The sequence below is a fragment of the Fusarium subglutinans genome, assembly GCF_013396075.1.
Source record: "Fusarium subglutinans strain NRRL 66333 chromosome Unknown NRRL66333_c0000285, whole genome shotgun sequence".
Taxonomy (NCBI): domain Eukaryota; kingdom Fungi; phylum Ascomycota; class Sordariomycetes; order Hypocreales; family Nectriaceae; genus Fusarium; species Fusarium subglutinans.
This window is the reverse complement of record NW_023502348.1, coordinates 1-26,412: the sequence shown is the minus strand read 5'-3', so window position 1 is coordinate 26,412 and position 26,412 is coordinate 1. Positions and strand designations below refer to the sequence as shown.

The window sequence follows — 26,412 nt, the reverse complement described above, 5'->3', positions numbered from 1 at the left end:
TGCTGATCTAGGTCCGCGATGCAGGAAGCTTGAGAAGCCTGCTGTTCCCAGTTGGGTATGCTTATCTACCAATGCAAGACGTCATGTTGACCTTCATTCTGTTGAGAGTCGAGTTTCTAAGAAGCATAAGCTGCTACATACTGTCATGCAGTAAGCGTGTCGCAAATAGCTCGTATTGCTGCGCCGTGACGAGAGCCAATGGGAATCGCACCCTCCAAGCCGGACAAATCACTAGGCCGAGATAAGCGTTGTGCTTGACGCCGATCAGCCATGCCATTGGCTGTTACAGACGTGATCGTCATTCGTTGCTTAGCTCAATCGACTGCGCTTAGGCTAAACCCTTTGGGATTCCCATTCTTACAGCGCATGGAGACGATTCTCTGGTCGAGACGCAGTCAACCCAGCTACATCAGTAGCAATATAAGTATCAAGTCGCTCCGATAGGTGTTCGATCGAACACTGCTCATTATTGATCCATCTTCAGAGCTCCACCTGCCACGCATCCCTCACAAATAGAGACATCATGTCGTGCCCTCAGTGCTTTTCCGGCCATGTCAATCCAGGCGCTCCTACTGGTCGTTGGAATACCGTTCATGGCCTTCGGACTTACATTGCAGAACCCCCCGCCGGCAAGAGCGCGAAAGCTATTATTGTCATAATTCCTGACGCGTTCGGTGTTGGCTTTGTTAACAATCAGATTCTGGCGGATCATTATGCTTCAGCCGCTGACTATTTGGTTTACCTACCCGATTTTATGGATGGTAAGCGTGGCGTCTACTCTATATATAGCAGATCAAAACAACTAACGAGGTCTGTCGTAGACAGTGCTGCACCAGTCAGGACCATGATCAATATGGCACACCTCTGGGATGAGACTGGATCTTGGTTGTCTAAACCGTGAGCTTCCTTCCCTCCTACCCTAAAGCTGAGGGAGTTTGCATCACTCGACTGACCGACAATTAGGTACTATCTCCTTGCTACTATGCTGGACTTTGTGCCTTTTCTGATTAGAAACCGCTTCAGTGTTTGTTGGCCAAGGGTGACTGGGTTCTTGAAAGAAGTCCACCAGCATAAAGACGCAGCTCTTTCGGTGGGAATCGCGGGGTTCTGCTGGGGAGGGCTCCACGCTATCAAACTTACCCACGACACAGCGGAAACTAAATTGGCTAGTGGCCACGCCTTAGCTGATGCAGTTTTCACTGCCCATCCAAGTAGTGTTGATGCCATACCAGATATTGGCAATGTCGCACGACCTCTCTCTATCGCAATTGGCGACGATGATCCCGTAATGGGAATGAAGCAAGTGCGACAAGCCCAATCAATCTTGGAGGGCAAGGATGTTGATACAAGCGTGGTTATCTACCCTCGAGCAAAGCATGGGTTCTCAATTCGCGCAAGCAGGGCAGAGCCTGACTCAAAAGAGACGCGACAGGCAGAGGAAGCTGAAGAACAGGCAATTGCCTGGTTCAAGAAGCAATTCAGTGTTGTAGTGTAGCCTATGGTTTACTTAAGAACTTAGCTTATTTACGAAAATCACAGCCATTCATGCGGATCCTGGATTACAATATCCAGAATGGGGACCTGATTTACCAAAGCTTATAATAAGTTTGTAACATAATAGAATTGAAAAGGGACTATTTTTTGTGCCGGGATTATCCCTCAATAATAACACAGTTTATTATCTCTATGTTGAACAGCCGGGGCATTCAAAGCAAGACGGATCGTCCCAGACAAGATCGTAATTATGCCTATCCAGGAAATCACCTGCCGCCAGAGTCGTGCTTGTAAACATGCACCTACCATCCCTGTACCCAGAGCCCATACACCTGGTCATCTTCCGGCATATAGCAGCACATTTTCCTGATGAACTCTGGTCAGGATAACTGCCAAGAGCGCCAAAAGTTCCAGGCAACATTCCCGAGTAATTGCACAGAACACCATCCGCACTTACACGCGTGCAAGAGTCACCAGGTTTGTAGTTGCACGTGGGGCTCTTGGGAAGAGGTGCGTCGCTGAGGACGCAAGTCGGACACGTATAACAGGATCTATGGCTCCAAACACTGTTCTTGGGGTCTAGCCCAGGATCGTCGTAGTTTGGATCGGGATCCGCAAAGTCGGATGTTTTTATCTTCGTTGTTGTAAAGAGACAGTGGTTCTCCATACTAAAGTAGCCAGAGGATTCACAGTTCTCCAGAGTGTCGCAGATGGCTGCGCACTGCTCTCCGTTCTCCTGCATAGGATACATTGAGCGAGGGACTGTCCAGGACTCTCCTAAAAAGACGCCTCCGCCAATGCAGACATAAGGGTTGTTTTCGACGCTTGATAGGTTGATCTCGCACTCTTGGCCGCGGTTGTTGTGGCAAACACCTGTTGGCTGAGTAGCTTTAGTGGTTGTGGTGAAGCTGGTTGGTTCAGGAACTAGGGTTGTCGTAGGAATCGCCGTTGTCGATGTGTCGCCTGAACTGCAGCCGCAAACGAAGCACTCCATACCGAACCAATGGACCATTTGGCTGTCTCTTCCGTCCCGTATTTCCTCTCGGGTGACCAGAGTATTGGAGAAGAAACACTTGCCAGAGAGTCTCTGGAATCCAGCTGACAAGCATCCAGGAAGAGTCTTGCAAACTTCGGCACACTCCTCGTTGCTGCTGTACAAGTGAGTTTGAGTCGCACCAACTTCTTCACCAGGAAGAGTATAAATAGCATCACTATTCGTGAAAACACCATTGAGATCGCATCCGAAGTCATCCAGATGTGCGTAATAGTCGTTGATGATCTGACATGTTTGCTTGCAGGCAGAGCCTGTGGTATGAGAAGGCTCTTCTGTAGTGGCAGATTGAGATATCGAGCCAATTTTCTCTGATGCCGAGCTAGTTGTCTCACCCCTGCTGGTCTCCTCAGCAGCTAGCGAGGTCGAGGATGCACTGACGACGGTAGAATCGGTGTTTCTTCCCGGGGTAATCTCAGTCGAAGATGTTGTTGTAATCTCCCTGCTCTCTGACGCAGCACTGGATGTGTCGGGATCAGAACTAGTGGACTTTGCCTCAGTGGCAACCGACGAAGTGACCTCTAGAGACGCTGTTGAGATGGGTGTCGCTGCGCTCGTCCTTTCCGAGCCTTCGGTGCCGGTAGATCCGCTTTGACCTGTTGTGAGGGTAGGGGACTCTTGAGCCCTGATCGCCGTCGTAGTCTCGACAGGATCCATCGGAGGGCTCCCACCTAAGTCAAGCTTGAAATTGTCAATCGTATCTGGGGTAACCTGGTCCGAGATGAAGATGGAGTCGACCAAGATCGAAGAAGTACCACCGCCAGAGCATGTCAGTGAGATAGCAAAGGTTGGTAAGTCAGAAAGTGCCTCAACCTGCCTCAGTACCCTGGCCCACGATGGTCCTGAACTAGAAGCAGGTTGAGAATAGAACTCTGAATTACCAAATGCCGCGCTTGCAACACAGCCTTGGCTTCCAGCTGACCTAATGAGATAAAAGAATTGGATAGTGTACTTCTTTCTCGGGACCGACCGTACAGTCTGGAAGATGCTAGCAAAAGAGCCAAAGAAGCTTCGCTTGGTGACGTCCCCATTAGCACTCAAAGCTGCGCAGCCATCGTCGAGGCTACCATCAACACGGTAGCATCCGCCTTGGTGGAACTCGGCATTACCTGAGGCGCCGAAGTTGGTGAGGCCACTTGGGCTATTGGGATCGCGACTGGCGAAGGAGCCTCCTAAAATCGCGTTGGTGATGATTATGTTTTCCTCTTGAGTGGTTGTTGATGACTGGGGAAGAGTCAAACTGGGAACTTCGGTGGTCTCAGTAGATGACGTGATGGTGAGACTGTTGAGGTTTGTATGGCTATCCGTCGAAGTCTCGGAAACATCGATTGTCGCAGCCGATGAGGTTGCAGAATGGCTGCTCACCGTGGCTCGGCTGCTAGGCTTGCAGGGACCAGCAGCAGCAAAACCAATTAGGCCCAAGGTCACTAGAGCAATCTTGGACAGCATCGTGAAAGAAAACTATCAGGTCCAAAGAAACCGTGAGGGCATGCAAACGTCTAGAAGAGAATTAAACGGCGATTTAACTATCTATACATAACCCCTGAAGTTGGGAAATGCTTACTGACTCACCAGACTCATTTTTTCAGGCTATCCAACTCTTGGCGGTCAATAGCCATTTCTTTCAACAGCATTTGGGATGGCTAGCTGTCGCTATTGCCAACTATTGACAGCCTCAGTGACTTGTACCCATGCAGAAACAGGTCTGGACCATCGATCACTAGCCGCATTGGTCAACAGCCAGAACGAGACACCAATCAAGCTTGGAAATCAGCTCCACTTGTGATCTCTGATCGCGTTAGTGGACGTAGCTTAAAGTGGCGCCCGATAAACGCTCAGCCCCCAAGCATTCTCAGCTGTAACTCGTAAAAGTCTCTTCTCTGATCTGAGCCATCCCATGTCTATAGTTTAGCTCATGCCTTCCATGCGTGATAAATAGCAAGAGAATTCCGTTCCTGCATCATTCCCCTTGATGCAGGTGATGATCTGACGTGATGGCAGTATTGTAGCGTAAGAATACCATTGCTCTAGTTTACGGCCATCAGCGCCCAACTCGGGGATTCCATTATCGTGCTTATTAGCGATGAACTTGCAATAGGCGGATTCGCCGATTCAGTAGCCAAAAGAGAAACCATGTGGAGTCGTTCCCAGCTCTGGACGTCTCTACGAGGCAACATCAAGCTGCCTTATGGGAAACAATTAGACCAAGTTATTCATCGATAGGCATGATTTCTTGATATGGATATCGATAGTAAATAAAGGGTTCACTACTAATCCAATTTATTGACATCGCTTCCTTTTAGCCATGAACGCCGGGTATAGTCTTAAATGCAGTCATCGTTCAATCATCTCGTTGCTCAAGATCTTTGATGTTAAGCATATCCTTCCGAAAAGCAGGCCAGTACTTCTCCTTGATCCACGCACCCAAACTTTGCAACGAAATGAGCAATTTGTACAAGTCAAATGCATTATACGTGCTCCCAAGCGGCAACCGATGATACGTCTTCGACTTTCCGTCCTGCAGTGTCGACGCCACGAAAAACCAGTCATGATCTTGCACAATGATCCCAGCCAGAAACTCAATCGCCTCGATGTTCCCTCGGAGGGACCGCCATTGCGCAGCATGCCAGGTACCGATCTGAAGAAGCGCCTTCTCCCAGCTGACCTGGCGCTTAGTCTCGATCGAGAGGGCGACAGGGTTCTTGCAGAGGTCGCCCCAGTCTGTATGGTTGATTGACAGGCCAGGCCGCGTCTTGATAGCATCGTCAATCTTCTGGCGTTCAAGACTGTCCTTTGGAGTCTCGATGCAAATGCAGAAGTCAATGCATTTGGACGATGTGCCGAAGGGTTTGTACTCAGGTATGATGTGCGCAGTGGTGCAGTATCTGTAATCACCGACGGAAGCGTCGTTTGCCTCTCGGAAAGCAAAGTCGAGAACGCACCGATGAACTTCCATGTTCCAAGAAGCTTCACTGTGACGGCCAAATTCACATTTGGTGGCGCTCTGCAAAACCTGGCGGATGAACGAAGGGGAAGGAATTCGCCAATTGCTTGTATGCTTATCGGGATCGTAAAAAGCGAATTCCGGTATGTTACGCAGACCCTGAAGCTCAGGTTTCAACGTTTGGGGAACAAGCGCAAATCCGTAACCGATGGTAAGAAGCTGCTGATGTAAATCTTGGAGCGAAGGCGGTAACTGATCCATAAAGTCATCGAATTTGAAGTCGTCGAAACCCGTCTTTTGCGCCGCAGCATAGCGCAGTTGTTTGGTCGGTGATGATGTGCCAGAGACTCCAGATGAAGCATACGACGTCGAAGACTCGCGGTCCAGAGCCGGAGCTCCCTGCTTCAGGCTTCTTGATGATGCCCTGGGGGTATCCTCAACAGCGCCATCTTCGTCAGAGTGAATAAGACCTTGATCGTGGGTCGACCTTCTGCGCTTCCTTGGCATTGAATTAATACTCTGTGTATTTAACTCGTTGTCGAAGCAGCTATCTTGAGATGATCCTGGAGGCGTCGGGATGCGATAAGATTGACTGTCGCTGTCTGATTCGGTGTTTATTATTTTACGTCGCTTGCGTTGATGTTCTGACTCTTCGGTGGGAAAGGAACCTTCTTCAATTGAATTGAGCCACGACCATACACGACCGTATCTGGGAGTGCGAGTGTTTTGGACCCTGAGGCTGGTCATTTCTTAATTGCGCACGCTGAATGAAGACGATGATGTATTGTTGATGGTCAAAACATTTCCGAGTAGACCTAACTCATTTGGTCATCATGGTGGGGTAGCATTGTTGGAGGGGTAACGTCGCGAAATGGTGAAAGTGGTTTAGCGTCTTCGATCCACCGTTATCCAAGATGCCTCGTTTAGTACAAGAGTTTCTCCATTCATCAAGGACTCATGATAAGCCGATACGACAGGTCTGTGACTTTTCTTGCTTGGATTCTATCTGTGAACTCCAGATTAAAACAGGTTATCAAGCTTGTGTAAATCAATTACTTGCCCGTAGAAAAAATCCAGTACTTTAACGTAATTGTATATGGGGCAGCAAGGTAGGCCCAATTCGCAGATACACAGTAAGCCATTGATCCGCTAACTTCACAACAGAGGTGAACTCAGGAACGCAACAAACTGCAGGAAGCGGTTTCTTACTAAAACACAACCAATACCCCGATCATTTGAGCTTTGTGCATACCAGCCTGCACTTGCTAAAGAGGTGTACTAGTGTACGCACAATCAGAAGTAGAAGAGTAGGACTTCTTTGCTTGGGGTCGCCTTGTTTTGTTGTAAGTTGTCCTATTACCGCCACAACTGCTCATATTAGCCATTAGCCATAACTGGACAGAATACGACGTCCCTCAGATAATCTGAATATGCGCTTCAGTCATAATTAAACGAATGTCGTGTTCCTCAGGTGATCAGACGCTCTATAATGCGCTCCAATCGTGGCTCGATCGAGTGCCGTATTTTCCAGATGATTTGCAATAAATGCCGACTTCCCCAGGTTATCAACAACGCGCCCCAATCAGGTGAGTCGCGCTAGCATCTAAAGTTCGAGCCGGCTCGACACCAAGTAAGAAGCTGCCCAATATTAATAGGATAAAATCTCAATGATGCCCTCTACGGCTTCTTATTAACTACACAGATCGTCCCACGTCACTCTACATGCAAATTACTTCTATGCCCGTTGGCGAATGTGACTTTCCGCAAAACCTCTTATCTTCTTGCTGGACTTGCAGCTACTAGCAAGTCAGCTATTGGTTCACATGCCCTTTCGGGGCCATGCGATATCTATGCTGCCGGGGGAACTCCTTGTGTTGCGGCATTCGGAACCACGAGAGCATTATACGGGTCATACAGTGGCCCGCTCTATCAACTCCAACGAAGTTCTGACGGCCAAACTACCGACATTGCCCCTACAAGTCCCGGTGGTGTGGCAGACGTCTCGGTGCAGGATACGTTCTGTGCCAACACCACTTGTGCCATACCCATCATTTACGATCAGTCTGGCAAGGGGAACCATCTTACCAGGGCACCTCCAGGCGGTGGCTCTAAGGGCCCTGCCCCTGGACAGTATGATGATATTGCGGCCGCTTATGGTGCTCCGGTGCTCGTAAACGGACAAAAGACATACGGTATCTTCGTACACTCTACGGTTGGTTACAGAAATGATAAGACCACTGGCGTTGCTGTTAAAAATGAGGCAGAGGGTATGTATGCAATCTTTGATGGGACCCATTACAATGGCAACTGTTGCTTCGATTTTGGCAATGCGGAAACTACGAACCATGCCGACGATAACGGATCGATGGAGGCCATCTATTTCGGTGATGACACTATGTGGGGTTCTGGTGCTGGTTCTGGCCCCTGGATTATGGCTGATATGGAGAATGGCCTGTTTTCGGGCCAAGGATCTGGCTATAACCCAGGCGACCCATCCATCGAGTCACGATTTGTGACAGCCTTTCTCAAAGGCGACTCCACTAACTTGTGGTCTCTTCGCGGTGGCAATGAAACGGCAAAATCTCTATCTACCTACTACAGCGGGCCTCGCCCTGACGGGTACTATCCCATGGACAAACAGGGCGCAATCGTTCTTGGTATCGGCGGAGATAACGGTAACTTGGACCAGGGGACTTGGTATGAAGGGGTTCTTACATCAGGCTATCCATCTGATAAGACTGAAGATGCAGTCCAGGCCAACATTGCGCAGGCTGGATTCACCGCAACGTCCCTGGCAAATGGCCCACCACTTAAGGTTGGGTCTACGATCACGATCAAGGCAACAACCCCTGGTTTCACAAACAGATATCTAGCCCACGATGGCTCCACCGTCAACACGCAAGTTATCTCCTCCTCTAGCGATACATCCACAAAGCAGAAGGGTAGCTGGGTTGTACGACAAGGTCTTGTTGCCTCCGCTCTGGGCTGTCTGTCTCTAGAGTCCGTCGATACTCCAGGTTCTTTCATTCGCCATAGTGGCTTCAAACTATATATCAACGCCAACGATGGAAGTAAGCAATTTTCAGAAGATGCGACTTGGTGCCCGCAGCAGAGCTTTGATAGCACAGGGTCTAACGCTCTGCGATCGTGGAGCTATCCTACTCGATACTTTCGCCACTATGACAATACTGGCTATGCGGCGACGGATGGTGGATGGGAGGACTTTGATACTAGTACTGACTTTACCGAAGATGCTAGCTGGCTCATAAGTAGCTCGTTTCAGAATTAATTTATAACCCCTTGGCTAGCAATCATCCTTATCAGACAAGAGAACAGGGCGGTACTCATAACTCAATAACAATATATTAGCTAGATTCATTAACGCATAAATTATCGCATGAAGCCATCTTCAACCTTGCCCACGATGAAACACCTGTTGCCATTTAGAAGGGCTTTCCATATCGCGACTGCATAGCCAATTTCCCCCAACACGGAAGACGAGGTCCAGATCTAATGTGACATGATTGACCTTCCTAGAAGAAGAAACAGAAACCCGTAAGGATGGTAAACTTAGTCTACATCACTACGATAAAAATTGTCAACAGCTCAAATTAAGTGAGAATGAGCCTGCTCAGAGTTACTACGAGATATGTACTCTTAACTCAGGGTTAGCAAAGTCAATCCAGCTTTCCAATAATCTACCAACACCAATCCTTCGGCAAAAGCCATCGCTGGGATCATCAAAGGGCGCAATGATTAAAGCATAATACTCAAGGTCCTGCATCTTGCATCCTTCATCTCTTGACTTTTCGCGTCCAACAATAACGCATAGCTTACGTACACCCGGCGGCGACTTTCCTTCGTCGTAGATGACCTTTCCTTGCATCTCGGCTAATTCCAGATCGAATATCTCCCTTGCTGGGGCAGTAAGATCAATTCTTCCATTTAGTTCTCCTGTATGTAATGAGAATGAGGTAGAGTCTGATTCCATGGTCGTCCATGGCGATTGAATTCTTCCTTCGGCAGTGTTGTATGTCCATCGAACATGGTCAAACGGTATGTCAAAGTATGTGATGGGTCCTTCGTATGCTGTCCACGACCATGTTGGGACTCTGAACTTCTGATCTCGGGGAAAGTCAATCAATTTCAGGCGATCACTTTGCTGGGTATCCCTTGTCCATAAAAGGCTGCGCCCAAAGAATGCTCCATTGAACACACCGTATCCGCCTTCCGTCTTGAAAGCACTGACCAGCCGTTGTTCTAGCCCGGCTATCGCTATGGGTCGGTCATGGATCTTCGTAAACTCGAGTTTAGAGTATTGTCTGTACAGTGATTCATAAAAGCGGATCTTTGCTCCTCTAGTTGACCTCATAGCTAACTTGGGAAAGTTGGGATCCCCAAGGAATGAAGCCTGGCTACTACAAGGCCAACGTCAGTAACGACGATTCTTGAGATCTCGCTTGCAACTTACTTGGTCAACCTTGTCAACTTCTCGCAACGCACTCCCTGGCCGCACTCCCAATACGTCTGGTTCTCGGTGAAATATATGGTCCTTGGCGCAAGAGCACGCTCTTGCAGAACCCATCCGCGTCTGTTCAGAGCCCCCTCAATTACATCGTGCTGAAAGTTATCAATGGCTTCACAAGCGTAAACAGAATCATGGGCAAGATATCCATCCAGCCTTACCACTTCGCGCTCAGGTCTTTCCCACAAAAAGCCACTTGATGTTCCATTGGCCCGACTTGCGGCAATGACACAATATGCCGAGCTGAAAACAAGCTCCATTCTTTTGGCTTCCGTGTCGAAGTCCCCGCCAGGTCCTTGTACAATACACAGCGAATCAATCCAGAGGTATGGGACACCAAGTGCTCGAGTCACCTCGATTGCATGTCTGAATGTGTTCGGGAATGCTTTTATCTCAATGCCAGCACTCAATCGACCGTCAAGGTTGTTATTTGTAGTGCAGAAATGATCGTGTTCTTTCCCATTGCCCCAAGGATGTGACAGGGCGATGTATTTCAGCTCACCTCCCGTCGGACACTGGACGTTCACTGTCTCGCGAAGGAAGACCTTCGGGCTTCCACCATCAACTTGACCCACTTCAATCAGGCGAGTTGGTGGTTGGGCGCGTGATCTATCGGCGGGATGACATTGGGGATGATGCAAGTCGCAATCTTGAATCCATGCTATAAGGAGGTCGTAAAACGGGGCACTTTTGGGTGGAAAAAGCTTTGGCAGTCCAAAGTAAATATCATCAGAGTGTAGATGGTTTCTTTTTGAGTTATCTGCTTTCCTTTGTTGATTAATGTACTTCTGCGTCTGGCAACAGTTCTACGTACCTGAAATTTTGGAAAGTGAGAGTAAGGGTATTTTCGATTTGTCCATGACAAGTAAGGAGTCAGATCTCCGAACATGCACAACCTCCATGCTGTTGTAAGCAGATGGGGGAATAGAGCGGTAAACAAGGCTATGCAGCGCACACTGCTGACTCTTGGATCTCATGGTTGCCATAGTCTCCCTTATCATAGGTTCGTCGCTCCGATAGTCAAGTTTTCTACATTCGTCACATAGTTTTGTTCCTTCTTGAGTCATAGATATGCTGTCCACGACGGCTGTTTTGTGACGCTTCAGGAATTCAAGAGAGATAGCTTTATCTTCCATCAGGTTCCAACTGTCATTGAACTGTCCGAGTCAGGATGATGATAGTATAGGGAGAGCTGTTGTACTTACTGCCTATGCGGTGAAACCATGATCAGTAGGGTAAACTCCAACCTCAGGTTTATTATGAAAACTTACAATCTTAAGTTAAATCAACTCCCAGGTCAGTTTATAAAAACAGTCTATCAGAGCATGATTAAATATTGCTTACGTGCTACGGAAAGAATCTGCATCAGCCCTTTAATTCTCAACAAACACTTCAGAAGTACTTATCACTTACACTCTATAAGATACGGCAATGTTTGGTGAGCAGCGGTTTGAGACGAAATTGTAGCAGGGACATAACTCACATACTAAATTCAAGATCAGCTATCATCGATTCATTGCTGGTGAACTCCTCTCTTATGGTCTAACTCACAGTCTATAATACAAGATGGGATCGGAACCAGTTAGCCATCTAATGTCGCCTCCGATTTGCCGCCAATGTACCTACATCCTGTTTCGTATCAGCCTTTGCCACAACGAGTCAGTCCAGAGCTCGTACCAGATTTGATGGTTTCGATGCTGATCCTGAACTGGTCGACAGGAAGCTCTGCCTACGAACCTTTTGAGGACGAGGAGCCAAAATTCCGTGGCGACTTTTACCCGAAGACAGGTATGTACCTCCTTTATGTTCATCGTCAGCGGCCAATCTCTTGATCTTTTGCAAGGCCCTTTCCAAGTCATCTGCACTGGCACGGCATCGCTTGATGTCGTCCTGGCTCATGTTTTCCTTTGGGAGATCGATAACAAGGAGCTTATCCCGAACCAATATGACAAGATCTTTGATCACGCTTGGCGTGGCACGATTGCATTCCGGGTCGACTTCCAAGATGTGGTCAATCCATCTTCGCGCCGCGTTACTCACTTGAGCTTGCCTTGTGCTGAGATCAGCTGTAAAGTACAGCGTTTCTCGATACGCATCGATATCCTTCCCTTCGTTGTAGAAGCTCTTCAGTCCCTCTTCATAGCCGTATAGTAGCCAGATCGTATACTCAAATATGATACAGCCCATAGACCATATATCATAGCGGCGTGAGCGAGGCACTCGAGAATTCATGGTGGTGATCACTTCAGGGGCCTCGTAGTGAGAGGTTGTATATTTCTGCTGGGTTGGGTCCTGTCTTTGGGTAGTAGCGAATGCGTGTTGCTTGGCAAGACCGAGGTCGGCGATTTTGAGGGTTCCAAGCCACGAAGACATTTCATCTCTGAAATGGAGGATATTGTCAGGCTTAAGATCCCCGTGGCGCCAATGCTGCTCTTCACCGTAGTCGCTGGAGTCATAATCGTCGTCTGAGCTTACTCCCTCGAAGCGTATCTTTGGAACAGTTAAGCGATCACCTTGGCCCTGTGGTAAAATTGTTCTAGATCTCGACGGAGGGTTCTTCTTTCTTAGATCTGCGGATGTTGCCCTTGCAGTTCTCGTTCTGGTGTTAGTGCCGTGTAATTTCGAGAGCGCACTTGCGATCCCAGTTAGTTCTTCCAGGACTCGCATGACCTTGTCACCGTCTAGGACAAATCTGTCGTGAGGCTCATTCTGCCATATATCCCGTAAAGTGCCCCCATTAGCCCACTCGAGCACAATGAACCTTCTTTCTCCTTGTTTGAAGGCAGTGGCCTGACTAATGAGATGTTTGTGACGAAGCTCAGCAATCTGGAAGAGTGCATTTGCCTCATTCAGCCATGATACATGTACGTTATAATTTGGCTCGCTCAGGCTTTTCAATTCTTTCAGAGCGACCCGCGTCTGATTTATGTTTGGCTATTGAAATGTGAGCGATGGATTTTATCGTAACAAGATGCTCACCTTTAATGACCCACGGCCAATTTGGTGGCCAGGATGAATTACAGCCTCAAAAACGGTACTGAAATGGCCATCCTTCTGGGTCTTACCCTTCTCTATAAACGGCAGTATGTGCTTAGGGTGGAATTCTTGAGATGAGCATTCCATGCTGAGCATTGGTGCACAAAACATCCATTGATCGTTGTAAAAGTTCCAGACATCATGAGCATCCCAGCGATGAAAAGCCTCCAACGCCTTTTCATGACTGCAAACTCTTTGAAGTCCTTCAGTGTGAACCTCGCAGTACTTATCTTCTGAAGTAAGGTCGCGGATCGGGAGGTGCTCGTCTGTCATGCCATGATCCTTGAAAGTGCCCATGATGTCCTGAAGGTTACCGTGGTGCAAGGACGCAGTCAAGAAGAGCTTTTTTGCATCGTTGCATATAAAGTCTACTAATTCTGGCTTGGCATTGGGCAACAATAGCTTTACCTTGTCGGGCGTCACAAGGCCTTGAATGTCGCTTTCGGGAAGAAAGCAAGTTTCGCTGATCACGCTATTCTGTAGAGAACGTCGAATGTTGTTGCGCAATCGATTGAGTTTCGTTTTGTCGACTTCGGGTGAGGAGGACCCAGTGAGGAAGTTCCAAACAGTAGTCATAGTTTCCAAGATCATAGGTATTGTAAGATGCAAATAATTCGATCTAACCATCGTACTCGCGGAGATGGTGTAAGACAGGTATGAGTTTACAGAAGGGCTGTCCTGTGAGACAGGAAACGATGCAGGCAATGAGCGATGGCATGACTACTGCTTTTGGCCGTAAGAATCGATCAGCCTCACTTTTCTTCATGGATGCATCACTTATATTTGATGCATATGCAAGTACTATACGCTGTGATATGACCTACATGGACTCACATCTGTGTGACTGCTGCCTGATGTTGAACCTACCTTAGTAAAGCGATGTAAGAAAACGTAAGATCTCTATCCTTAACGATCAACAGTCTTAAATCAATTTAGATAAACCTTTTACAATTTAGTATAGATTTAGATAATCTTGTACTAAATGTGTTAGTAGCTCGATCTAATGTCAGAAGTTTTCTTGTGCCGTGGGGCCTGTATGCCTACGTCACCCACCATTACGGAAGGGTTCTGCAGTGTGTATTGCATTATCACACCTCGTTGACGAATGGGTCTTGCTTTCTAAGTAACTGGCCCAGTCACAATTTAGCGGAGCAGAGAGATTACATCATTGAGTAATCACTGTTGTTGTCTCGATGGTGGGTTGGTTCTACCTGAAATCTGCCTTGGAGATGCATTTTAATGCGTACTATTTTAGTCCATGGTTCAATTATTGATTGCGGTTACTCGCTTCATTATTGTCAGGCAGCCAGATGGACAGATGCCCTCAATCAAATGCGAAATCAGGCTGCGTGAATAAGATCGGGGTGGTGTTGTGCTGCTGACAGGCGGCAAGGGTATTCTCAGCCAAGTAGTGTCACATTGGTGCATTCGCTTACATTGAGGCCTTCCACTCTCCACCCGGTGTACAATATAGGCTACGACCCCGACGCGCCCACCTGCCCAATTCGCTCTTTTCGCTTTCTTTTCCCCTCCTCTTCGATAATGAACAGCTTACTCAATTTAGCTCAGATGATAAGCAGCTCCAAGGTCCGTCCGCCTTATGAGGCCGCCGAACCGCAGAGCCTCACAGTTCGCATAGGAGCCCACTCATGTCCTGCATCCTTAGATTGCAAAGTGAAGAAACATTTTAACCCCTGTGGATCTTTCTGCTTGGTAAGGGGTACTGTCAATAAAAAGAAAAGCGTCAATTGCCAACTACACCCAAATAAAGCCGTCTCGAGATCAGAATGGCACTCTACAAGCAATTGAATAAATGCCTCATCCCCTGTCACGACGACGCAGAGTTCCTACCACTAAACGAAATCAGTGCTAGAGTGATTGAAGCCAACATCAAGTTGGAAATCCCCGTTAGGAAGCGATGCTTCTCAAATCGCGATCTGCCACGAAGGATACTGAACCAGGCCCGAATCATATTTTCTATCCTCGTTCTTATTCAAGAAACGCAGGCGATTGTTGATCTCATCTGCCGGGATAATATCCGGGATGAAGATCTTCCTCTCGCTCGACAATCCGTGAGTGGAGATGATGAAAACGTCCTTGCATCCCCCAAGACTGGCAAGACGTTCCAATCGTTTTCCTTCTGGCCGAGGGAGGCGAGAGTGCGAGACTTTCTGAACTTTCAATGGCTGGTACAAGCGCCTGTACTGAGTCTTCTCGGCCAGCACATCTCACTGGACCCGAAATGCCCCCTTCCCCTAATAGACTGTGTCATGAAATGCAAAAGTGGCCCGAACAGCGTGCTACACAAATGCAAGATCCATGGAGCCCACCAGACACTCTTCAAGGTATTAATATTAATCACCCATGAGGCATTTCAAGCGCTAACAAGACCTAGAATGATCCTGAGCCATATGTTGCTGTCAAAGAGGTTAACAACGATGAGGCTTTCGAGAAGGAAAAGGCAAATCTTGAGCTCACACAGTCTCTAAACCACAAACACCTTATTAAATTAATCGCTACTTGTCAGAAGGGACCCATATGCTATTTCATATTTCCTTGGGCTGACGGTGGAGATCTTAGAGACTTTTGGAAAGCCAATGACTCACAATCGCGGTCCCAGGAACTTGTCTTGTGGTCTCTCCGCCAGATGCTCGGTATCGTCAGTGCGATCAACGCTCTGCATGGAAAAATTACGCGACACGGAGATATCAAGCCACAAAACATACTTCATTTTCACAAAGCGCATGATGATGCTACCATGGATAGTAGAGGAAGACTGATACTTGCAGATGTCGGAGTCTCCAAAATCCACCGAGAGATTACCAGCATGAGGCAAGACCCCACAAACTGCCAACAGTCCACGATCACATACGAAGCACCCGAAGCACAGTCGGATCAACGAGAAGGCAAGCCAAGAGGTCGACGGTATGATATGTGGTCTCTGGGCTGTATGTTCCTGGAATTCACTGTCTGGCTCGTCTTTGATTACAGCACCGTCAGAAGTTTCAGAAAGTCAAGGCGTGCCCGAGATGATCCAAAGGACGCCTTTGGAAGTTTCTTCGTCCAGACCTCAGACAACCTGATACAGATCCACTCCGCAGTTATTGAAGCTATCGGTCATCTCCGAAGTCAGCCACTTTGCAGCGACAACACTGCTTTAGCGGATCTCATCCAGCTCATTGAAGATGATCTATTGCAAGTTGACGTCCAGAAACGTATGGAAGCTCCTAAACTCTTGGAAAAGCTAGAAAGTATCACTTGCAAAGCTGAACAGAGCTCCGATTACCTGTACCCAATATTTGACGGCAAGGCTGATTAGTATATGCACCACAACAGCATTCCAGAACGGATCACTTACATTTATCGTCAGATTTAGTCTTGTCATCCACAGAACCTCAGCATCTCTACCAAGTTCTGTCCAGACTTGACGAAATCTGTTCCAGAGATCATTCCTAACCATCTTCATCGCTGTCCCGATTCATCAGAAGTTGAGATATAGCCAACTAAAAAATTGATTGCCTCGATGTTGGTTCCGATTTCGCTATCAATAAGAGACTGAAGTCAATGGCGATCATGGGTTCACTCCATGAGATCGGCCATGTCCTTATTTATGCCGATGTGTGACAAGTCATAACTTGCAAAACATACCGTAAGAAGCCTTTCTCCTCCATTGATTCTTGCTAACCCGCACTGACACCTACGTCATAGAACGAAGCTCGGACTTCCCTGCCAAGGGAGAGCTCAATTGTCAGAACTGCAAACTTGGATTTTGTGGCTTGGCGCCAAGCTCTGTACGCCGCTAGAGTGAGATCAAGGCGTACATTAAGGTCGGGCTCGCAGGCATTTACGGTCCATGGCTTAATGTCTTGATAAGAGGCTAAAATTATATACTCAGGGGGAATTTTCATGTAGGTGCCAGATCAAGTAGACATACTGTTTGCAATACGACTTTAATAGTATTTGGCCTCCTGAATATGTTATTCTAGGACGAGACATACTAGATTCCCAGTGTCCCTCGTAGAGGGGATGATTTGTAAAGTATTATCAAGGTCCCGGAGCCAAACCCCATTGTCATGTAACTACTTCAGGTGATGTGGCCCGTAAGCACGGCGGTCCATGCTTGCGGCATTGGCTTAGATCCGGACCAACTAGATCTATCGGCTTCTCTTTGAACATGGAACTGGAGTATTCTCCTATATTATCGTGCTCGCGCTTTAGCCAGAGGTAAACACCATGAACGTTGAGGCTGGTACAGGTGATCCGGCTCTAGAACGCTATTGGTTATGTATTTCGTCGGTCCTTAATTAAATGGATGTCTGTTATCTAGAGATGTGGGGCATGTGTGACGTGATCAGGACTCCTTTATTTTAATATCTCGCTTCTCGTTTAACCTCGCTCCCACTTCAAGTAAACCAGTTTCACCTCGCTCCGCCTTGGCTAGTAACCGGAGTCGTCCTGTTCATAAATTCGTTATCCCTCCGCCTAAGTCTTCATAATAGGATGTCTTTTTTATTATTACAATTGTGACTATCCGCTACCTCTTTCACGAAAATCTCCATGTCTACGCAGAAAACACGGCCCCATCGCAAACCTCATACAAAATCTAGGGGCGGCTGTACTCAATGTAAGAAACGGCACATCAAGGTAATGTTTATTACTTGTCTCTTGCCTGCTTCTCATACTGATGCTATGAGATGACAGTGCGGAGAAGAAAAGCCTGACTGTAGGTCGTGTATTATAAGACATATGAATTGTCACTACCTGCACCTCAAATCGTCAATTAGAACCAGAGGGGGTTCACTCCATAGCAACGAAACGCGCTTGTCTCCAACGGGAGACCAGCAGACACCACCCAGTCCTTTACCCTGGCATTCGTCGCTTGTTTTCACACCTAATTCACCGCCACACCCGCATGGAGCCGGCGATTTCGAAATTCGGGATCTCAGTCTCTCCCACCACTGGACAGTCCATACAAGCCGCTCTATCAGTCAATGCTGGTCTGTCGAGAGCCCATGTGGTTTCGATATATTTCAGCTTGGGGTTAATGATTTATTTGTTATGTATGGCATCTTGAGTGTCGCCAGCCTACACCTTGCCTCTCGTGAGTCTGTTCATCGGAGAAAGTATCTCGAAACAGCTGAGATGCACCACAGACACGGCATGGAACAGTTTCGCCAGTTAAGCTGCGAGAGCACGGGCGTTTCCAGCGATGCAATTCGAGCTTTCTCGACACTCAATCTTTTCTATACCTTGGCTATATGTGGTCCGCTGGCAAGCCTCGCAGGCGACTCCATCCCCAACAAACTCCCCATCGACCCTCAGTGGATACATAACGTACAGGCCGCTTCACCAACGATTAACTTGTGCCAGTATCCGACGTCTCTGACCGAAATGGACAATGTAATGGACTTTGCTGCAGAAGACGATTATTTTACTCGCATACGGGAAACTTTCAGTCACGCTTTAGATGCAGACGTTTATGACTCAGCTCTTGAGCTATTGAGGCGCTGTTATGGTCACATTTCTAGACCCCGGAGTGGCCATGCAAATAAGACAACATCTTGCGACATGGACAGATGGTATGCTCTTCTAGACTTTCTCTGCCATCTCTCGGAGGAGTATATCGAGAGACTTCATCAACGACAGCCGCCTGCTCTTATTATTTTGTCTTTCTTTGGGGCAACTTTGTCTTTGCTGGGGGGCTCTTGGTTCATCAAGGGCTGGGCGCGCTCAGTAGTTACAACGGTTGATACTATCCTAGGAAGTTACTGGGCACAGTATACGGAGTGGTGTCGTGATATAGTAGCACTTCAATTCCTTGAAGACGTTGAATAAGAGAAACCGGTTTCCTTTATCTAACACGTTTATGAGGTTGGCTACCGCCTATAAGGTTAATCTAAGATGTTGTAATCTGTATATAAGATCGGACTGTTTACCAGCACCTCCAGTTCTCCTGGCATATTGTCAATAATCTCGTACTGAATGTAATTCTGGAAATTCGTTACAGAAAGGGCTTGTACAACCGTACAGCATTGAAAAGGAGACCAAAAACAAACCACTACAGTCCCAATCCGTGCCCCTCCAGACTTAGCAAGTAATCATCCGCAACTCAATGTTATCCTGACACTATACATCGGAAGTCAAACGGTAATGCTGAGCAGGAACAAAACCCAACTCCATCCCGTTATGCTTGCCCCTCTGCAGAATTATCGCCAAGATCTCGGCGGGATGATACCAGCTAAAGATAACCATAACAAGAGCCATTAGAATAGCATCAAAAATATAGAGATATACTTCATGCTTAAGGATATACCCATCAGAACCTTGTAGGTACTCAACAGCTCTAAATATAGATCGAACCATAATTAGAACACTGCCAGCATAAAGCACATGTATATGCTTCTTCCAGGGAACTGCATGTGAGCTTCCGGTCGGGGATGTATCAATAGACCAATTGAATGCGACAGCAACCACGATAAATAGGCCAAAGAAGACAAGCTGGACAAATAGACCACCAATAATGATCTTGGCCCCGTTGTCTACAGCTTCCAAGGTGCCTGATGATTGATAGCCCCCGCCTATTGTGAAGACTCGGTCAGTACAATAATCGTTATGTGACGAAGCTATTAATCGACAACACTCGACTTACCTCCTGCTTGAAGCAAAAATGAGACAACATCTTCAACAACAAACATCTTTGTAAGCCACTTGAGCGGAATCAGACTACGTGATTCACCTTCAACCATAATGATAATCCGCCCAAGCTCCATGTAGATCGAGGCGGCAAAGAGGGCTGGAGCAACTAGGAGGAAGATAGCCTGTATGATATACGGGCCAAGAGTCCAGTTCGGGCTTTCCTGGCCTGATTTGGCACGGGCTGCATACCCAATGACTTCGACTGTAATGGAAGCATCGCGGTTAGTCATTGGGAACCAAAACAAAGGACCTCTCGCATGACTTACGAATGCCGCCAATTGCTAGAGGAATCATAAACCAGCATCTTTTCTGAATAAGCTGCCAGAAGTGAAGTATGGTAATGCCGATGAAAATCAGGGCCACGATGACAGCGGCTGCTATCGAAGGGTGGTAATGGTAAAGGCTGAAACCATCATCGACACCAGCATCATCTCGGTGAACAAGAAGCATCATGGGCAGCGGGTCAAGCAACAACGCAGAGTTGGGTAACGAAATGAAGCGAGCAAAATGTTTCATAGAACAACCACGCAAGGAAGGCTTAGGAACAAAGAGTATGAGGATCCAAAAGCAAAGGTAATGTAAGATGTCCAAAAGATTCTTGAGCCTGAAATGAACGTAGGCGTAATAAAGAAAGAATAGTAATTGAGAATAACTGAGGATGATTGAAGGTAATAGATAACTTGTTAAAGCTATTTTAAACAGACAGGTCTCCTTTAATATAAAGAGAAAATTGAGTATGCCTATAAGGTATTTCCCTTGCAAAATTCCAAGCGCTACTTAGCCTCAAACTACTTCATCAGTGAAGCCTGTTAAGCAAAACTCGTTTACTCGCTCGCTTTCCCGTCACGCTAAACTCCACACGTACATAATGCCGGTTAGTTTATTCCCCTGAAACCGAAGACCCACTGTGAGATCTTGAGGCGCGCGGTTGAATCTGTTTCTATTTCCGGCCGACCACATTGACTTGTTGTTTTCTCAGTCCGAGCCAAAACATGAACGCATTCGTGTGCGTATTGCGTGGAGGCTTCCATGAGACAGGGTATCCCGTATTTGTCACTAAGAACATGAATCACTTCCAGATGGCATGTAGTAGTCCACAGGATACTGCCGAGACTGGATAGCATCCCCCCAAGATGATGCAATTGGCCCCAGGTGGTAGCTGTTGAAGGTGCCTGAGGCACCTACCTTGTATATCAGCCGGACCTCCCGGCCCGAGACCTTAGTTAGCCACAGTTAATACACACACATCCCTCTTAACAGGTTATAAGCCCCTTACGCGCATATCTGCTATATAATTAAAGGGATTTTAGCTATTACTATTAAATTTAGAAGGTAAAAATACCCTATTATAAAGGTTAAGCTACTAAAAAACCCCTTATAGGGAGAGAACTAAGTGCCTAAAGTGCCCTATATCCCCTAAAAATAACAAAAACTAGCATTATTAAGGCTAATAATGCCTTAATTTGCTAAAAAATAAGGTTATAACTAGTTAGGCTTAATAATAAACCTATAAACATTTATTAATAAGTGCATTTTATACCTTAAACTAAACTATTAAAGGTTATACATTAAGCAGTTACTTTATATAAAAAGCTTAAGGCTACGTTACCTTAGTATAATTAAAAAAAAAATTATAAAAATATAAAAAGGTAAAATTAAACCATAACCTTAAAGAAAAAGCAGGGCAAATTAATCCTTTAAAAGCCTAGCGCTAATTACCCTAACCCCTTACATTACCTTACTTTATAATAACTTTAATTACATAGCTATTTAAGCTAAAGAAGTAAAAATTACTAATAATACTAAAACTTAAGCTTTTAATAATCTAAATAGTAAAAAATCTATAAAAAGAAATAACCTTTTTAATATATTATTAGTTATAGTAGTTTATTTACTTATTAACCTAGTACTAGAGGGTTTTCTAAGTACTTTAAGAGCTATAGTAACCTAGTTTATATAGTTTTACTTAATAAGGAATTACTAATTCCCTAGATTAAACAGTACTATAATAACCTTAATATATTATTAAAGGTAAAATAAAAAAGTTAAGTAATAAACATTTCCTAGTAAAGGCAGTTACCTTTTTATAATTATTAAATAAAAGGCTACTAAACTAACTTTAAACCATTATACTATTAGCTAAATATATTACATTCTTGCTTAAGGTTTAGCTATATTATTATAAACTATATTCCTTTAAACTAAGGCTATTTACAATTAGTATATAATATATTAGTAAAGGTATAAGTAAAGCAATTTATAGGAAACCTTTATAAGGAGCTATAAGCTAAAGGATAGTAACTATAGAAGCTATTTATAGAGTATATTAAGCTAAAGAGCCTAATACTATAAATTTACTATATTACTATTACTAGTAAATACAGAAGTGTAAAATAGCAATGGGAAAAATTATATATAGTATAGGCTTAATTACAAAGCTTAAGGAAGCTAATAACTATAAAGAATAGTCTACCTTTATATAGATTAACTTAAAGGCAATAGGATTAAAGTACTATATTAATCCTAAAGTAATAATTACTGCTAATGCAGATAAGAAAGCAGTAGTAAAGTTTAAATAGAAAAACTTAAATATAAAGACAATTATACTTTAGTTAATTAACCTATTAGTCCTTATAAAGCTCTAAAGATTAGGATAGTTAAGAATAATAACTATAAAAGAAATATAAAGATCTATTAAGGCTATAGTATAAAAAGCACTAAAAAAGGATTTTTACTAGCTTATTTTAATATTTATTAAACTAAATAAAGAGAACTTTAAATCCCTTAATAACTACGTTAATAAGCTTAATAAGACCTAAAAGTAAATTATTACTAAAAAACTAATAATGCCTAAGAGTATATTATTTATAATAGCTCTTAAAGGCATTAAAAAGTCTAACCTAGACTAGTTTAATAACTAGGACTATAATATTAAGAGGGGAAGGGTTATAACGAAAGATAACTTTATAAAATACCTTAGTAGCTAAGTAAATATAAAGAAGTTACTAGAAACCTTAATAATGTCTTTCTTAAAAGGCAATAAGCTAAATAAATAAAATAATAAAAGAAAAAAGAAAGAGAAAATAAATAGTAAAGATAAATTTAAAGATAATAATAAAGAAGTGCAGTGCTTATTGTACCCTGACTCTAACCATAAGGCCAAGGGGTGCTAGATAACTTATCCTAAATTATAATTACTATAAGTAAGGGGAAAGAGAAGTAAAAGTTCTTAAACTAAAGGTAGCCCTGATATAATGCAGGCTAGCTAATTTAGGGCAATATTAATCCTAATAATAATATACAGAAAACTAAGCGTTGCTACTAATAATAATTATAATATCTTTAAGTATAACCTTATTCTAGGCATAAATGCACTAAAGGAATTAATAGTACTTAAGCCTTTTAAATACTATAAGGAAAATAAAAAAGTAACTAAGTATTCTTATAAAGGTACCTAACTATAAAAAAGAACTATAAGTATAATAGTAATTAACCTAAATATAATAAAGGATACTATAATTATAGATACTAGGTATTTAATATATAGCTTTAATAATAAGAAGTAGTTTATATACCTGGTTAGTATATAAGAGAAAGAGGAAATAGTAACTAGTAATAGTAGTATACTTCCTATAAAAGGCTATAGATAAGTTACTATTAGTATAAACTATAGTATAAATTACAAGGAACTAAGAATTAAAGCCCTATATAGTCCTAAAGTAGCTATAAATATACTTAGCCTAGAATTACTATATAATAAAGGTATAATCCTTAATAGGAAATTAAATTAACTTATCTTCCTTAAAGGCAATAAGGCTATTATAAATATTAAGTAAAAGCAAAACATTACTATACTAAAATACTAGAAACGTTAGGTATATTATAACTTCTTTATAATATCTCTAAATACTAAAAAGAAAACCGTTAAATACAGACTAATATACTATAGACTTAGTTATATAAGTGCAGAAAGAGTCCTATAAGTATATTATAATACAGGAATACAGATTAATATAAATACAATAAAGGACTTTTACTGTAAGACCTATTAACTAGTAAAGATAGATACTATAAAAGAAAAGTTATACTTATATAAAGCATTAAAATTCCTAGAGTATATTTTCTAGGACTTAATTAAGTATAAGCTTAAAGTATATAAAGGCTATTATTATATACTTTATAGTATTAATATATATATAGGATACTATTAGATATTCTTTTTAAAGAAGAAATTAAAGGTAATCTAATGCCTTAGGGTATAGAAAAAGGGAGTTAAATTATATATAAATAGCCTTAAGGTCCAGACTATAGGCTTTAATAATACTAAAGAGTTTAAGATAAAGGAACTATAACAATAGCTAGTAAGTAAAGGAGTAATCTGCAGATACTCTATACTATATAACTTAAAGCAGAATAGGAAGATTAAATATATAGGATAACTTTTTATAGAATTAGTAAAAGCAATCTATATAAAAATAGGACTTCTAGAATTCCTTTAATTGCTATTTATAGAAGCCAGTATATATATTAATAATAGACTGCTAATAAGATAATACTAAGCTTTAAATCTCCCCTATAGGCAATATATAAGTTAATTAATATACTATACTAGCTATTTCTATACTATATCTATACTTAGGGATATATAGCCTATATATATATTCTACCTAAATAGAGGGTAAGAAGTAAAAAGATAATACTAAGAGTAAAGAAAGGAAGGCTTATTAGGATAGAAAGTAACTATAGTTATATTTATAAGATCTAGATACCTAAAGAACAGAAGGTAATATAAGTATATAATATATAATTTTATAAGAAATTCCTAGGGAAAGAAAACCTAACTATAAATATAAAATATAAAGTAACTTTTATAGACCTTAAGATTATAGAAAAAGGACATATAATTTAGTATAATGCTATAAAGTTTATTAAAGAAATATAATAGAAACAGAAATAATAATAACCCCTAACTAGCTTAAGGTTACTGTAATAATATAGAAGGAGCTAGGAGTAACCTCCTATCGCTCCTATAATAACTAACCATAGCTATTAACCCTTAGCTTAGTATTATAGGGATTAAGAAAGTAAAGAAAGAAAAAAGGAATTTATAGCCTAAGACCTAGTACTACTAGCCCTGGTGCCCCTAGTTATACTAATATATCTATAGGGATAACTAACCTCTAAGACTTTTAGAAAAAACTTACTAAGAACGCTGCTTATAGAGAAACTATAATAAATTTAATAAAAAGTTAATAATAATATAGCAGACTAGTATAAGGAACTAGTAAAGCAATTCTTTTAAATACTAATACCTAACTTTAAAGAGCAATACTAAAAGAATATCCTTATAATTAACAGAGTAAAAACACTATTAGGAATACTAGAAGCATATTTAGAAATACCTTAACCAAGCTAGTATATACTATAACTAATAATAACACTAGCAAGACTAATAATTACAGCAATACTAAAAGCACCTTGTACTAAGCGTATATATAATATTAATAACCTACCTCTACTAATAGATAGAGAACTCCGCGGCGGTCCTTAAGACTTTTAATATAGAGTTTATAAATAAAAAAGGAAAGCAGGAATGGCTATAATATTTAGGGAATAAAATAAATTTAAAGAAAGCTAGAAAAATATATACTTTATAGCACTTACTGTTAAATAAATCCTCTAACTAAAGATTCTAAAAATATAAAGAAAGGTAAAGAAATAATATAACTATAAAGCACTTTAGTTCCTAGCTAAGTAGAAATAATATAATAGCCTTAATAATAAAGAAACCTAAATACTTATTAACTAAGAGCCCTAAATAAAAGTCCTTAATAGTAAATAGGTATATAATATTAAAAGCCCTAAAGGAAAAGATTAGTATATAAAAGTATAATAGGTTATCTAAGGAGACTAAGAGAAAGGAGATTATAATACTGTTAATCTGTACATAGCAGTTATATATATTATATTAGTATGCCTATTCCTTATAATTACAGTAATTCTTAGCTATTACATTAGATAATGCAATATAATTACTGCCTTCCTAAACTTAAAAGTTAAGAATAAGATATATATTATCTAATCTTATAGTTTTAAATAAGGAAAAGATAAGGTCTATAAGCTAAAGAAAGCTTTATATAGACTTGTAAAGTCACTATTATGGTAATTTAAGAAAGCAATAAAAGATCTCTAATCTATTAGCTTCTCCTACCTTAACTCTAAGACCTGTATTTTTTATAGAAATAATAGCATTCTCCTTATTCTCTATATTAATAATATAGGAATAGCTGCTTTAGTAAAGGAAAAAGTTAATATAGTTATAGATAAGATTACTAGACTATTTAAGATTAAAATACTTAGTAAAATAAAGGAATTCCTAGGCCTTTAAATAGTTAGAAATTAGAAAAAACACTATATCTATATTTACTAAAGAAAGTATATTAATAAGATACTGAAAAGGTTTAGTAATAAACCAGCCAATGTAGTTAAAATACTATAGCCTTTAAAGGTTAAGATATTAGTAAACTAGAAAAATTAAAAAGCTATAATAGAAGTTAGAGAATAGCTAAAAAGAATAGAAAGCCTAAACTACTTATTAATAAAAATAAGGCTTAATATAATATTTATAATATAAAAACTTTATAAAGGAAACTCTAATTTAATAAT

At 42.6% G+C, this 26,412-nt stretch overlaps 7 protein-coding genes across 7 annotated transcripts; 3 read left to right on the top strand and 4 right to left on the bottom strand.

Annotated features, from left to right (window-relative positions):
- Positions 1-523: 523 nt before the first annotated feature.
- Positions 524-1,495, top strand: FSUBG_12722 (dienelactone hydrolase family; the record flags this gene model as incomplete). The annotated part of the gene is made up of 2 exons (XM_036677539.1): positions 524-761; positions 1,152-1,495. The coding sequence occupies 2 exons, from the start codon at positions 524-526 to the stop codon at positions 1,493-1,495; spliced, it is 582 nt and encodes a 193-aa protein (XP_036531804.1).
- Positions 1,496-1,684: 189 nt separating this feature from the next.
- On the bottom strand, positions 1,685-3,994 carry FSUBG_12721 (uncharacterized protein; the record flags this gene model as incomplete). Its single annotated transcript, XM_036677538.1, has 1 exon — positions 1,685-3,994. The coding sequence occupies one exon, from the start codon at positions 3,992-3,994 to the stop codon at positions 1,685-1,687; it is 2,310 nt and encodes a 769-aa protein (XP_036531803.1).
- An 892-nt stretch (positions 3,995-4,886) lies between these two features.
- Positions 4,887-6,236, bottom strand: FSUBG_12720 (uncharacterized protein; the record flags this gene model as incomplete). The annotated part of the gene is made up of 1 exon (XM_036677537.1): positions 4,887-6,236. One exon carries the CDS (start codon positions 6,234-6,236, stop codon positions 4,887-4,889), a length of 1,350 nt encoding a protein of 449 aa, XP_036531802.1.
- Positions 6,237-6,978: 742 nt separating this feature from the next.
- On the top strand, positions 6,979-8,778 carry FSUBG_12719 (Concanavalin A-like lectin glucanases superfamily; the record flags this gene model as incomplete). Its single annotated transcript, XM_036677535.1, has 2 exons — positions 6,979-7,075; positions 7,286-8,778. 2 exons carry the CDS (start codon positions 6,979-6,981, stop codon positions 8,776-8,778), a joined length of 1,590 nt encoding a protein of 529 aa, XP_036531801.1.
- Positions 8,779-9,129: 351 nt separating this feature from the next.
- Positions 9,130-13,626, bottom strand: FSUBG_12718 (serine threonine kinase; the record flags this gene model as incomplete). Its single annotated transcript, XM_036677534.1, has 6 exons — positions 9,130-9,811; positions 9,961-10,774; positions 10,829-11,043; positions 11,566-11,636; positions 11,692-12,948; positions 12,994-13,626. The coding sequence occupies 6 exons, from the start codon at positions 13,624-13,626 to the stop codon at positions 9,130-9,132; spliced, it is 3,672 nt and encodes a 1,223-aa protein (XP_036531800.1).
- A 1,211-nt stretch (positions 13,627-14,837) lies between these two features.
- Positions 14,838-16,369, top strand: FSUBG_12717 (serine threonine kinase; the record flags this gene model as incomplete). The annotated part of the gene is made up of 2 exons (XM_036677533.1): positions 14,838-15,395; positions 15,446-16,369. The coding sequence occupies 2 exons, from the start codon at positions 14,838-14,840 to the stop codon at positions 16,367-16,369; spliced, it is 1,482 nt and encodes a 493-aa protein (XP_036531799.1).
- A 2,807-nt stretch (positions 16,370-19,176) lies between these two features.
- FSUBG_12716 (RTM1) lies at positions 19,177-20,196 on the bottom strand (the record flags this gene model as incomplete). Its single annotated transcript, XM_036677532.1, has 3 exons — positions 19,177-19,607; positions 19,700-19,948; positions 20,013-20,196. The coding sequence occupies 3 exons, from the start codon at positions 20,194-20,196 to the stop codon at positions 19,177-19,179; spliced, it is 864 nt and encodes a 287-aa protein (XP_036531798.1).
- Positions 20,197-26,412: the final 6,216 nt, after the last annotated feature.